The 14,353-nt window shown below is 42.1% G+C and overlaps 1 protein-coding gene across 1 annotated transcript in view; it reads left to right on the forward strand.

Annotated features, from left to right (window-relative positions):
• Positions 1-317: 317 nt before the first annotated feature.
• Positions 318-14,353, forward strand: part of FCHSD2 (FCH and double SH3 domains 2) — a gene marked incomplete at its 5' end in the record, with an annotated part of 53,176 nt that continues 39,140 nt past the window's right edge. The window contains 5 exons of the mRNA XM_027905840.1: positions 318-394; positions 1,658-1,802; positions 4,727-4,860; positions 6,596-6,650; positions 7,103-7,231. Of these exons, the coding sequence (XP_027761641.1) occupies positions 318-394; positions 1,658-1,802; positions 4,727-4,860; positions 6,596-6,650; positions 7,103-7,231 (540 nt within the window). The remainder of the gene's footprint in view (positions 395-1,657; positions 1,803-4,726; positions 4,861-6,595; positions 6,651-7,102; positions 7,232-14,353) is intronic.

Below are 14,353 nucleotides of genomic sequence, written 5' to 3' on the forward strand. Positions count from 1 at the left end.
GGAACGGGTTGATCCCGTGAGCATCAGAGCTGCCCCAGCCTCGGGTGATCCAAGCTGGGAATTTCAGTTGGGGCTCGTAAAATATAAAGATATTTCATAGAGTCCCTCGTAGAATAAAAATTGGGATTCTTTTAGCTGGGACAAATCAAGCCCTTTTTCTTGCAATATCCCTGCCTCTGATCCTGCCCTTGTTTTTAGTGGAACTGTGGATTGATGGCTTCCTCACATGTCAGGTTTTCATTTGTCTGACAGAAGAGCAAAAGTGGCATTTTAATTGTTTCTGATTTTTACCTTTCTTTTTCTCCTTCTTTTAACAGAGCATCCAGAAGCTGGCCAGTCAGTACTTAAAGAAGGACTGGCTTGGGATAAAAGCTGATGAACGAAGTGATTATAGGTAATTTACCAGTTGGATATTCCAATTTGTGGCATTATTTTATTTAACAATGAACAACAGCTTTTCTGGAGTTAAAGTGATTTTTTTTTTTCCCCTTTGTAGCAGAGCATTGCCAGTTGAAAAAGAAGCTTTGTTTTCCATTGCAATCCTGAGATCAGTGTGAAATAAATGTTTATGACTTGAATGTTTAGGAAGATAGGAGAAAGAAAACAGCATGAAAGGAGAACAAGTTGTAATTGTGCATCTGTTTGGGTGTTAGCGCTTGTGTCTGAATATAGATTTTAGCAAAGAACTTTAAGCTTAGAGGGATAAATGTGGCTTTCTTCAGAGGAAAAGAGAGGAACAGGTTTAAATTTCGGAGGCTGTTTGTGAAAATCACATTTAACAGGAGGGGGGAGGCAAAGCAAGAGATGGTTGTTTACAAAACTTCATCTGGTTCCCATGAGAGGTGGAAACCAGCAGTGACTCAGGTGCTGAAAGCCTTTGAGTAGCACCTCCTAAAGACGTGGGAGAGGTTTGCAGATGCTGTATTTTAATGTCTTCTTTTTATTCTGACAAGTTTTTAAGGAGGAAGTTGTTGAGAGATTTGTGTTTGGGCCTTTCAGCAGCCTCACACCACTTTTGTGTGTGAGGAGAAATAAACTGAATTATCAGTTTGAAGAGAACATAAAACACTCCCTTAACACCCACCCACCTTTCCAGGTCCACCCACAGTGCCCAGAGATCTTCTCCAAACCCTCCCCTCCCTATCTGGGAGCTCTGAAGGCTCCAGGAATCCTTCCTTCTGCCAACTCCAGAGGAGATCCCATCACCTTCTGCCACCTCCTCCTCCTCCTGAGCTTTTGTGGTGCATTGTTGAGGTCCTGATTGCCAGGTGTCCCAGAATCACAAATTCCGTGATCTTACCAATATCATCAGCATCTGGGTTCTGTGGGATCCGTCCCGTGGAAGCAACAGGTTCAGCCAGAAATGTTTGGCAAAACGTTGAGCCCCAGAACGAGACCAGGAGGGAAAGTTTTTATTTTTGGGGCCACTTCAGTTACTTTCCTTGTGACGAGTGGAGATATCTGCGAGCTCAGCAGAAAGGATTGTGCTTATATTCAGTTTTTAAAGCAGTCCTTGGCAAAATGCTGCTGTTTTGTAAACCAGCCCGAGACTTGGTGATCCTTTGTGGGTCCTTCCAACTCAGGAGATTCCCGTGAATTTTCCTCCCCGAGCTCCCTTTCTTCCTTCCCACCACCTGCCTGTGTTCCGTTATTCCAGGAGCATGTACTCCGTGTGGAAATCCCTCTTGGAAGGCACCATGCAGGTGGCCCAGTCCCGACTCAACATCTGTGAGAACTATAAAAACTTAATTTCGGAGCCAGCCAGGAGCGTCCGGTGCTTCAAGGAACAGCAGCTGAAAAAGGTATGTTTTGTGCTCAGCAAATCCTTGAGGTGGTGTAATTTTTGTGTAGAGGAAATGGTTATTAGAAATCTTCTAGTGTTTTAAATCCTAAAATGTGTACGTGCCTCTCAGTCTCCTGGAAAAATAAATATCCGGCTTGTTGGAGAGGGATGGAAATGAGTTAATTTTAATTATCCCAAGTTAAAACTGCTTGGAAATGAGGGCTTTAAAAACGTGAGACAGTTGGTCAAATGTATCTGTGCAAATCTCCCACTGTGCTGTGGAACTTACATTAAATTGGGTTTGCAGTGACAGTTCCAAGTGGGTTTTGTCAGGATAAATTCTGATTTTAAGCAAAGATGTTTCTTGAAGCTGAAGGAATGACCTGAGCAGTCTGAAAGATGTGGAGATTGCTCAGCCACCTCCTGTCAGGCTATCCCAAGGAAATATTCCAAAAGCTGCTCCAATTCAACTGTTCATCCCTGCAGAGAAAACAGTGTACAAATAAGCTGAATATTCATTTAATTCCTTGTTGCATTTCAAAGCCATTTCTGAGGGTGGGGAGGTCCTGGTTGCCCAGAGAACTGTGGCTGCCCCATCCCTGGAAGGGCTTTTTTGAGGAAAAATTAACTTTATTAATGTTGTTTCCACGTCCTGTGGAATTTGATTTTCCTGTGAAGTTTTGCAGACAATGCTGGAGCAATTCTGTAGGCTCTTTACTGGGTAAATAATCCTATTTTATTGTTCTGCAGGTGCTGTTAGTTCAGTGTTTCTGAGTCAGCAGTAAAAGTGGGACCTTTAAATTTATATAAATCATAGAAGTTCCTTTTTTCCTGCACTCTTGAATCAGCAGAACAAGTTATTGCAGTTATCTGGTTCAAAGTATTCCACACTTTCCCTACAACATGGAATAACCATCCACCTGGTGGCATTAATTTCCCTCCACAACCAATTTATTGTTTTATACAGTTCAGCCTCTCACCCTTTGCTTTGAATTTCCAAACAGATAAACAATGGACAGATTAATAATTATCCTGATCTCCGTCCAGACAAAAGCTTTCCATAATTAATATTCCGAGTCAGTAAAGCACTTGTGAGGTTACACTAAAATGACATCCAGTCTCCTGACAGTTTTTTATTCCCCAGGGATGCAAAAGCAAGATTATTTCCCTCTTCTGAAATGGTTTCAACAGCTGGGGTTATTTGATATTTTAATTTTTGATGCCACCAGGAGACTTCAGGGATCCAGGTACCCACTGATATAGCAAAACCCCCTTCTCGCAGGCTTTTAGGCCTCTGTCAGCTGAACAATATATACAGATTTTTCTACCTTTCATTTCTCAATTGGTGCACATGAAGGTCTTTACATGCATTAATAATTGCATGCATTAATAATTGCATGCATTAATAATTAGTGTAATGAAGAAGATGAGCTGGTTGGAGGGGTGTTCACTAAGAGGACAACCTGGGGCACCTGGACTGGGAGAAGGTGTGTGATGATGATATGAAAAGAGGTGGGACCTTTGGGGTTGGGTTTGAAGGACAAAAAGGCCAGTTGGTCCCTGATCTAGTCCTGTGCTACCTCTCATGAAACCATCCATTGGTAGGATTTTTATTTGTTTGTACTTAATCCAGTTTGGGTAAAAGAAAATCTTCCGTGATCTCTTCCAGAGGTGGTTCAGTTCTAGACAGGGGATAATTCCCAGTGGATCCTTCCTGCTTCACACGGATCTTCTCCCAGATGTTTTTATTTTAGAGCTCGGGGAATTGCTGAATGTTGTGGCTCTGCTCCCAGGGAACAAGGGACAGGATGGGAGGGAACGACCTCCAGCTGTGCCAGGGGAGGCTCAGGTTGGATATTGGGGAAAATTCCTTCGTGCAAAGGGTTGTCAGGCACTGGAAGGGGCTGCCCAGGGCGGTGGGGGAGTCCCCACCCCTGGAAGGGTTCAGAAAGCGTGTGGATGTGGCACTCGAGGACGTGGTTTAGTGGGGAACTTGGTGGGGCTGAGTTGGACTTGATGACCTTAAAGGTCTTTTCCAACCTAAACCATCACTCCCTGCTGGGATGGGGGATTGAATCCCAGGATGGTTGGAGTTGGAAGAGACCTTGAAGCTTATCCAGTCCCACCCCTTGCTGTTGGACACCTCCCTCTAGCCCAGGTTGCTCCAACCTGGCCTTGGACACTTCCAGGGATGGGGCAGCCACAGCTTCTCTGGGAAATCCATTCCAGGGCCTCCCCACCCTCCCAGGGAAGAATTCCTTCCCACTATCCCACCTAACCTGCCCTCTGGCAGTGGGAAGCCATTCCCTGTGCCCTGTCCCTCCAGGCCCTTGTCCAGAGTCCCCCTCCAGCTCTCCACACCTTAAACCTCCTCCAAGTTTGCTTTGTGAATCCACTGATTCCTGGGAGAACCTGATTTGTTGGAACGCTCTCAACATCCTTTTTTTAAAAGAGAGCTCTTCAAATACTATGGATAATAATGTAAAAATAATGTAATACTATAAGTTAATACTATAAAATTAATAATACTATAAAATTAATAATCCTTGCCATTGTGTTTTATGTGGCAGCTTTTCTCTCATGTTTTAAATTTTATAGAAGGAAAGATTAATCAGGGTTTTTTTTTATCACCTCCAGCAGGTTGCCTTTGGATTTTTCCCAGTTGTATCCCACTTATTTCAAGTAATTACCTCATCCAAAGCTTTCAGAGCTTTTCTGTTTCACTCGTGGGTTATCGTTGATTTGGAACACTTGAAACAGCAGCAGAAAGAAGGGATGAAAGTGGGTTTATGTTTCTGATCACCCAGAAAAGACAGGAATAATTGACTTAGAAACTGTTTGAATCCGCATAAAACATCCTGAAAAGTAGTAAAATAACGACGGTGGTGTTCTTTGGATGGCAAAAAAAACCGGACTTTTTCTCTCCTGGCTGCTTTTTTTCAGTGCGTGGAGCAGCTGACAAGGATCCAAACTGAACTCCAGGAGACAGTGAAAGATTTAGCTAAAGGCAAAAAGAAATATTTTGAGACTGAACAGATGGCTCAGGCCGTGCGGGACAAAGCTGATATTGAGGCCAAGTATGTTTTCCTGATAACATATGTAGAAATAATTGCAGGTTTAAAAAGCCCAGTTCCATTCGTTTTTTACACTTGAAATTTGCTTTTCAGCGAGCTTCGTGCCACGTGTTTTTTTTTTTCCTGAGTAAATTTTAGGAAAAAATGGGGTTTGTTTTCTTTTCACAGATAAAGATTTATCTGTAATTATGTTTAATTTTTTGTATCCAGTATATATCATTTATGTATATTAATTTTATAGAGAGATATAAAATATATATTCTTTTATATATTTATATGTATTCTTTTATAGATTTTGTATATATTCTTTTAAATAATTTTAATGTATTATATAGTCTTTTATAGATTTTGTATGTATTCTTTTATATAATTTTAATGTATTACATATTCTTTTATAGATTTTGTATGTATTCTTATAAAGATTTTATATATTTTAATATATCAAATATATTCTTTTATATATTTTATATATATTCTTTTATGTATCTCTGTCATAATATTCTATATAATCACCTATATATCATATAATATAGTATCTATTATATGATAGTTTATATCTAATATTATACTGTATTAGGTATAATCTATTAATATTTGTTATATAATATATAATGGATTGTATAAAATATATTTAACCTATTATATATGTGTAATATATGTGTTTATATTATCTATAATAATATTTATATATAAAATATGTAAAAGAATATATACTGTATAAAAGAAGAATATATATATATAAAAATATATAAAAGAAAAAATATATAAATATACACATTTTTGTTGACATTTAAGCACACCCTGATAGGAAATTAGAATTTTGAGTTGATTTCTTTGGGAAGGGAGTTAAACTAACTCCTCTAATTCCACACTTTTAAAGGCCACTCTGTCAGCTGACACTTTTTGTGATGTTAAAGCTTCCTGATTTTGTTTTCTCTCCACACCTCTCATATTTGGTATCAGCCCATTTGGAAGGGGAGGGAACAGAACATTGGTTTTATTTTGAAACTCCTTTTGTGAGGTTTTTCTGCTCCTTGACGTCCTAAAGAGATTGATTTCCTTATTTCCAAGAAAGCAATTCCCACTTGTTTTCAGTTTGGAGTTTGGCCTCACCCTTCTTATAATTTTGTTTTTAATTTTTATTTTTACAAAGTATTCATCTAGGGAAGGAAAATTAGAGATTTTTTTCTGTCTTCCTGAGGGTTGGATGATGAAAAGAACTTTAATAAAATTCCCTGTAATACCTGAAGAAAGTAAAGAAACAAAAACAAACTGGCTAAAAACCTGAGCTTGGGAATTTTGGAATGGATTAATTCTAAGTGTTAATTCAGATTAAAAGACCTATTTACTTGGGTTTGGTTTCTTATTTACTTTTTAAACCACCCTCCTTGAAACAGCTAAGAAAGTCCTTCTCTAATTTATGCATCATGGATTCAGATATAAAAATCAGACCAATTTTGCTTTTAAAAATCCATCTTTGGACATGGATGCTCTTCCAGCTTCCTGGAATATAATTACTATTGATTTTGCATTAATATTCTTTTCATAGTTCAAATTTAAGCACTTTGTGTCTGGAGATCTGACTCCAAAGCCATCACCCCCCACAGTAACTCCAGTTGCAGCCACCACCTCATTTCCCTTTTGTGGTGGATTGAAATTTGGTTCCCAAATCAGGGGGAACCTGTGCAAAATATTCCAGAGTCAGGACAATAATTCCTTCTTTTAATTCCTCTTCCAGGTCCAAACTTAGTCTTTTCCAGTCAAGAATAAGCTTGCAGAAGGCAAGTGTGAAGGTGAGGAGAAGAAAAACTTGTGTTTTGCTGCTGATTTTATGAGACAAATGCGCCAAATTATCTTAAATTATGGATATTTCGGAAGGGAAGTTGGGGGAATAAGGGATGAGCTAAGATTTTTTGGGCAGAGCACAGACTTATATATGATTGGATTTGCAATTAAATTTGTTTCTAATTAGAGTTAAAACTGTTCTTTGAGGACCATACTTAAAGTTGCACGAGGGAAAAATACATCAGAAATCCCTTTAGGTATCTATATTATACATATAAAATAATACATGATGTGATAGGATCTATTATAAATGGTATAAAGAAAACTGTGCAGCTGTTAATCCCCTCAGGTTTTTATTCTATTAATACAAATACATGCAGTTAATTAATTGACATTGACAAGTTTTGTCGTTTAACTTCCCATCTTCTACCTGTCTTTTCGTTTCCCATCCACATTGCAGTTAAAAGCCCGTCGATCTGAGTGTAATTCCAAGGCCATCCACGCCAGGAATGATTATCTCCTCACTTTAGCAGCTGCCAATGCACACCAAGATCGTTACTATCAGACAGACTTAGTGAACATCATGAAGGTAAGGAAGGGAGTTCGGGGATGGGAGCTGGGAATGAGAAAATCTGGGAAGCAAAGGACAAAAAAAATCCTGGCTTGGTTTGCAGCAGCCACATTGACTTTTCCAAGGAGAGGGAAGGTACAACCTGAAATAAAGTCCAATATTGGTACCACTTAAACCCCCAAAACTAAGCTGTCAGCTTTATTTTTTAATTAATTTGTTTTTGGAAAAAACTCACTTGGATAAAGGAATTTAAAAAAAAAAAAAACCAACCTCACATGGATAAAACTCACTCGGATAAAGGAATTTTGTAAAGTAAAACCTGTGTTTTCTGGTTGGACTGGGGAATTTTTTCTCCCATAATCCTGTTTTTGCGTCTCATCAGAACACTTTAGAGTGGGATTAATGAACTAGAATTATTAAATATCCTGGTTTTCCAACTTGGTTTTTGGGAAGAGCAGATGAACGTTCCTGTGGCATTTGGCCAAGTCAAGCCGAGAGCAGCACTTGAAGTCATAGGAAATGACACACTTAGAAAGTTCAGATCCAATTACTCACAGTTGTTTGTTTTTTCTTTTGAAATCTCATCCTAGAATTGTTTAAATGCACATTATTCCTGTCTCTCAGAATGAGGAGGGATACAGAGAAATGCTAAAATCAGCTCATTCCCACTTTGTGGAGAGCTGCGTTTCACACGCTCACATTTTCAAACTTTAATTATTTGCCCTTTAAAAACTTACTTCCAAGTGGTGCCATCAGACCTGGCAGCTGCAGTGCCCCTCATCTGCACGTGTAAATGGCAGAGCTGTCAGGGCATTACAACAAATCCCTGCGCTGTCAGCCTCCCTTTGCATCCCTGGGGATGGTGGGGGGACAAATATCAATATATGGGTGTGAAAAGCATATCCCATCTAACCCTCTGCCACTTGGTGACACTGGGTCAGAGGTGGCACTTTGTGGGACTTGTCCCCAAGGTTTTTGTGCATTTTGAATATCAGAGGTTGGTTCTGGCATCCCAGGCCAGCTGGGTTAACGCAGACAGGTGGTGTTTTACAGCCCTTGGCCGGACAAGGTGGTTCGTAAAGCGCTAAAATCCCATCAAAGTTGGTTCAAGCATTAAAAGAAAGGAGGGGTGGGGATGTTGTGCAGCGACAGCGTTGTTTTTTTTGGTGGCATGAGGTGTTTGCAGAAGCCTTGTTGGGAAAGTGTGATGGGTGCTGGGCTGGGGACACCTTGGGCTGCTCCCAAGAGGAAGCTGCTGCTGGGTTTGTTCTTCCTTGGGTCTGGCTCTGGAACTGCTGCTCTTGGGGACAAATAAATGACAAGCCCACATCGTGGCCTCGTCTCATTTTCTGTAACGGGCACAAGTGGCCATTTTCACTGGCAGGATTCCTGGTGACACACAGCTCCTGCTAATTTTCAGGGGTTTAGGGTATGGTGCTTTGTTTTTGCGCAGAGAAGGAAAAGCGATTTGCTCTGCCGTGTTTGTAAGCGCAAAAGCCATCCCAAGTCAAACAGAAAGGAAAAGCACAAAATACTTCCAGCATTTTTAATGGAACTGAGCATTGTTTCTATCCTATTTTACCTATAATTACAACTATCCTATTGGTAATTACTGTTTTACCAATTCTATCCTAATTTTTCCAATTACACCACTGAATAAGAGCAAAGCCCTTGCAGAGGCCTCCATTTAGGATAGATTTGAATCCCTTTGCCTTTATCTGTCCCTTGTGTCCAGAACTCACATGTGGATATAACAAGTTTAGGCTGCAGCCCTGAGCTCTGCATTTCAAGTCTCTGTAGTGAAATTCTATAAACCCAAAAGCAGAGGTCATACAAAGCCTGGCATTGTTTTATTCTTGGCCAGATTCCTGCCAGGCTGCTTGGGAACACTTGGCATCACCTGGGTGTGAAGGTACAGTCCACATACCCTTCTGACAGTAACTTGGTGCTCAGGCTTCTGCAGGAGTTTAAGCTGAGGTCAGAAGGAAGCCTAAGGTGATGCTTGAAGTCAAATCAGGCCTGTTTTGATACCTGTCTTTGTAGAAACCTCATCATTCTTTCCTGCTGTTCATTCTGCGAGTTCCTCTCATGAACCACCTTAAGGAATGACTTTCTAAAGCAGCTTAGAATGAGGAAACGTTGATGTGGGGATAAAAAAACCAACCCCAAACCAGGTGTCCTGGACACTTGAAATAGTTCCGAGACTATTTAAAGAGAGAAGAAAAAAAAAAGAGGGAACCAAAACTGAAGTTTCAAACTGTGCCCTTTTATAGGTGGCAGGAGAGGCAGCTCAGTTTGTTCCGTGGCAGGTGGGTGCACCTGAGTCAGGAGCTCAGGACTCTGACAAGGTCTTTGGCACAGTGTAAAATCATTTATGTTTTCAAAATCTGAATGCTTATGTTTCAAAACTGAAATCTTTAAAGAAAACCTGCCTTTGGGATGTGTGTGAAAAGGACTTTGTGGAGCTGGGTGATTCGTGGAGCTCCACGCCAAACATGCAGTCAGCTTTGTGGCTAAAAACTCCTAAGCCATCCTGATTGATATGGTAGAGGATGATCATGTAATTAGGAAATTTAAAACAAACAAACAAAAAAAACCCCCAAAAAACCAAACAAACACCAAAAAAACCCCCCAAACAAACAAAAAAGAAACCCCAGCAAACTGTTGGCAAACGTGTTATCTTTACTTTATGGAATCACAAACAGGATTAGGAGGGACCTTAAAGGTCATCCAGTTCCAAACTCCTGTCATAGGTGGGGACACCTTCCACTGTCCCAGGTTGCTCCAGTCTGGCCTTGAACACTTCCAGGGATGGGATAACCTTTGCTAGAGTTGGGGAACTGTTCATTTTTTTTTCTGACTGCTGAAAAATTCTTGATAAATCATCAGCAGCAGGTGTTTCTAAATAACATTTCTGCTTTTTTGAACCTGTTCTTACATCTCCTGTCCTCGTGTGGTCATTGAGGGCTGCCCTGGGAAAACAGTGCCAAGAGCCAGTATGTGCTTTGTCTTTGTGGTTTCAGTGAGGGTTTTTTTTATATTGTCTCAGTCACCTTTGCTGGTGTTTTCTGTACTTTCCAGTTTGCTTGACACGAGGAAGTGCAGTTGTATAATTTGGCTCTTGTTTTTGATCAGAAGAGTAGATGACGAGGCGGGTTGAAATAGAAACTTGGCGTTACATCATTTCCCTGCAGCAGAGCTCTCTGCTTGCATGTGGGTGGGACAAGTTACACCATGACTTTCGTAGTTCCACAGGTCAGGGTGTGAAACTCCAGGTGAACTGTGGTGTTTCCACATCCTTGCCTGTTTTTAAGGATTCTGGTGGAGGAAGAAAAAGGGAGCTGGGCTTGGACGCTCCCAGGGATGGGGCAGCCACAGCTCCTGTGCCAGGGCCTCCCCACCCTCACAGGCTGGAGGAGGCTGAGCCAGGCTTTGGGGTTTTGTGGAACGTGGTGGCAAAAGGAGGTGTGGAGAAGTTGCAGCTTCCTGGTTAAATGTAAGAAATCCTTCCTGATAAAATAAAAGAAATCCTGGTTAAATGGAAAAAAATCCTGGTTAGATATGAGGACAAGGTTTTGCCCTGAAGGTCATCAAACACGGTGTCTCAGGGAGGGTTGATGGTCCTCATGAGTCCCTTCCAACTCAGCTTGTTCTACGATTCTCTGATACCTTGGAGATGGTCAGAGCTTAATGGGACATAGCTTTCAGCAACCCAAACTGTTTGTCCCAACTCTGAGCAGAGGTTGGACCAGTATGTCCCTTTCAACCTAAATTATTCTACCATTCCTTGAAATAACATTTTCTGTTAGAAAGATTCTCCTTGTTATTCCCTAATTTCTGGTTTCTGGTTGGTTTTTTTTTGCCATTAACTGGAGTAACTGCATGACCCAGCAGTGCCAGAACCTTCATGTTCTGATGAGCCCTGTTTTTTCCTTTGTTAGGGAGTTTTTGTGAAGCTCAGTTGGTATCTGTTTTTCCAGCACAGTCATCCAGCACTTTTCCTGAACATTTGGAACGAACATTTAAAACAAATGTAAAGTCAAGCTCCCAACATGAATTGCACAGATAAGGTTCAGATAAAACTGGCAGTAATTATAAAATTGACCCAAAAGAGAGGATTTGGTGGCTTTCAGTTAATAATTTGGTTTACTCCCTGAAGAGAATAGGATGTGGGGGAGGCTCTTTCCACTGGTGGCTCTATTTGAAGCGAAAAGTGAGTACATGAGCTGAAAGCCTCAGGAATGTTATCCCAAGAATGCTGTATCCTGTATAAATAAAAGGGCACCATCTCCATGGGTGAATATTTCTGGAGCCTCCAGAACAAGCAGAACCAATATTATCACTGTTATAATAAATCAGTTTATGTCCCTGTTATTGTTTTAGGCTCTCTGGAATGATTTAGAAGCGCCCAGGGAATTCCTTTTTATGGAAATGGAAATTCAAATGGAAGTTCTGTCCCTAAACGAAAAAAAAAAAAAATAGCACCAAGATAAAACAATTTGGAAGTCACTGGAGCTTCCATAAATCTCTTTTATTAATCCAGTGCTGACTGTTTTTGTAAGATCCTGTAATTCTCCCTTGAAAACGCAGAGGGGACTTGTGTAAGTGAAAGAACTATTGTTTCACTTCCCCTTCTTGTCAGCTGCAAGCCACAAGCATTTGGTAATTCCAGCCAAGCCACCCATGGGTGGCATTATCTCCAGCATCACATGGGCACAGGAGCAGTTAAGGAGTGTGAGTGGATTCCTCCTGTTATCCCTGGGAATGGAGGAGGAGTGAAGGGAGACTCTTGCCCAGCTCATGATCCCAGTGTTCCAGAGGATGCTCATTGAAGGCTTCCCAAACAGCTGATCCCACCTTGTTTTTCCCTTGCAGGGGGAATCTCTGCACGTCACACCTTGGGGAAATGAATTCCTTTGCTAAGGCCCTGGTTGGACTGGGATTGTGTAAATGAGTGAATTGTTAACACACAGTTGTGGTTTCTTGTTCAGGCTTTCCCTTAAATGCTCATTTGTCCCATTCCCAGTTGATGCACCAGCTCTGCTTTGGAGATTTTGAGCTCCTTCAAAGTTTATTGAATATGTGCTAATTACAGTCAGGGGAGCGTTTGCTTTCTGGCTGCCTGAGAGTAAATATTTGTAGGGAAGTGATGAGGGGGTTCCACCTGGAAATACAACAACTTCTGGGGGCAAAATCACAGGCAGGGCAGGTTTATTGGCCTTAATAAGTGGTATTGCCACTACTATCTGTGGTATATGTATGTCAGAGCATCATGGAATGGTTTGGCTGGGAAGAGCCTTAGGGATGATCCAGTCCCACCCCCTGCCATGGGCAGGGACATCTTCCACCACTCCAGGTTGCTCCAAATCCAGCCTGGCCTTGGACACTCCCAGGGATGGGCCAACCACAGCTTCTCTGGCTAACCTGTGCCAGGGCCTGCCCACCCTCCCAGCCAGGAATTCCGTCCCAGTATCCCCCCTAACCCTGCCCTCCGGCAGTTTAAAGCCATTCTTCTGTTTCCAATCCCCTTTCTCGTTTTTTCATGTGTGGAATGTGGATTTTGAGTTTCAACCCCACCACCCACGGCCTGAAAAACCCCCGTTAACTCCTGGCCCAGCCTCTCCACCTGACCTGGAGAGCCACGGGAGTGGGGCTGAGTCACGACTGTGTGTGGTGGATGAGGAACTGAGTGACGGTCACGCTGTGCCGGTGACAGTTTGTGTCACCTCGTGTTTTAACTGCAGATCAATTCCCTGCTAAAGCATTTGCTCCAGAGAGGCTAATTATTTCAGTGTTTATTCCTCCCTGGCTGGGGGAGTGGGGAGTGTAAACACACCAAGTCTAATCTATGACTCAGGGCAGCTTAATTATCTTGAAACAATGATCGTTTTTCGTGGTAAAATGGGGTGTTTCTTGCTAATGCTGCTGACTGTGCAGAGAGTGTTCCTTTGGTGTTTTCACAGAAATAACTTTGGAAGAGGATTGGTTTTAAAAGAAACATGGTGGGATCTGAGAGATGCTCATGAAGGGTGTTTCCTGCATAGGAGGTGACACAGAAGTAGTCCTGGGTGGATTTATGTGAGGAAGTTAATGGGAGGCTGGAATTGGTGGTGCAGGGAGTGGGAATGACTTGGGAATGAATAAAGAGAAATAATCATAGGGTCGTAGAATGGACTGAGTTGGAAAGGACCTTAAAGGTCATCCAGTGCCATGGGCAGGGACACCTTCCCCTATCCCAGGTTGCTCCAACCTGGCCTTGGGATGGGGCAGCCACAGCTTCTCTGGGCAACCTGTGCCAGGGCCTGCCCACCCTCACAGCCAGGAATTCCTTCCCAATATCCCATCTAACCCTGCCCTCTGGCAGTGGGGAGCCATTCCCTGTGTCCTGTCCCTCCATCCCTTGTCCCCAGTCCCTCTCCAGCTCTCCTGGAGCCCCTTTAGGCCCTGCAAGGGGCTCTCAGGTCTCCCTGGAGCCTTCTCTTCTCCAGATGAGCCCCCCCCCAGCTGAATGCAAGGCAGCAGAACAAGGAAAATGACTGAAAAGCCAAAAAAAACCCACATTCCAAATCCCTGTTAGGAAGTGGGCACCAGGAAGGCAGTGTAAGGGTTAAGACTGGGGAGGAGGTGCTTAACAGGAACCCAGGAGAAATCAAATAAGAGGAAGGGAACAGCAAATTTTAAAACTTCTTTTCTTTTGAAACATTTGATGTAGAAACCGTTGAGGGTTCGGTGCTTCTCGAGATATTTTTGTCAGACGTCATAAAACTGCTCATTTTGAACAGGAAATGAGACTTTGCCATCTTGTTTCAAAGCTGTAACACAATGAAAACAGTTCCCAAAATATTCCTTCTGCCAGAAAGGAGCCTTGGAGCTGCTCTGGAGCTCAGGAGGAGAAGGAACCAAAGCTCAGGAAGCACCTGGTCTGGTTTTGTCTGGGAGGCAGGTGGGGTGTAACTGGAAACAGGCAACGTTGTGACACATATTTTATGATCTATTTTAGGTACAGGTCGCTGAATTCTGTGTCTCAACATTCACACTGAGCACAGACCCTTCTTTACTTGGGTCTGAAAGCCCCATTTCAAGTTTAAAAGGGCCTTCAATGAATTAACCTTGCTGTAAGTCTCAATTTAATAGCAAAGA

This window comes from Empidonax traillii, unplaced genomic scaffold (assembly GCF_003031625.1).
Source record: "Empidonax traillii isolate 1590-97213 ecotype Southwest subspecies unplaced genomic scaffold, ASM303162v1 scaffold1214:size307055, whole genome shotgun sequence".
Classification (NCBI taxonomy): domain Eukaryota; kingdom Metazoa; phylum Chordata; class Aves; order Passeriformes; family Tyrannidae; genus Empidonax; species Empidonax traillii.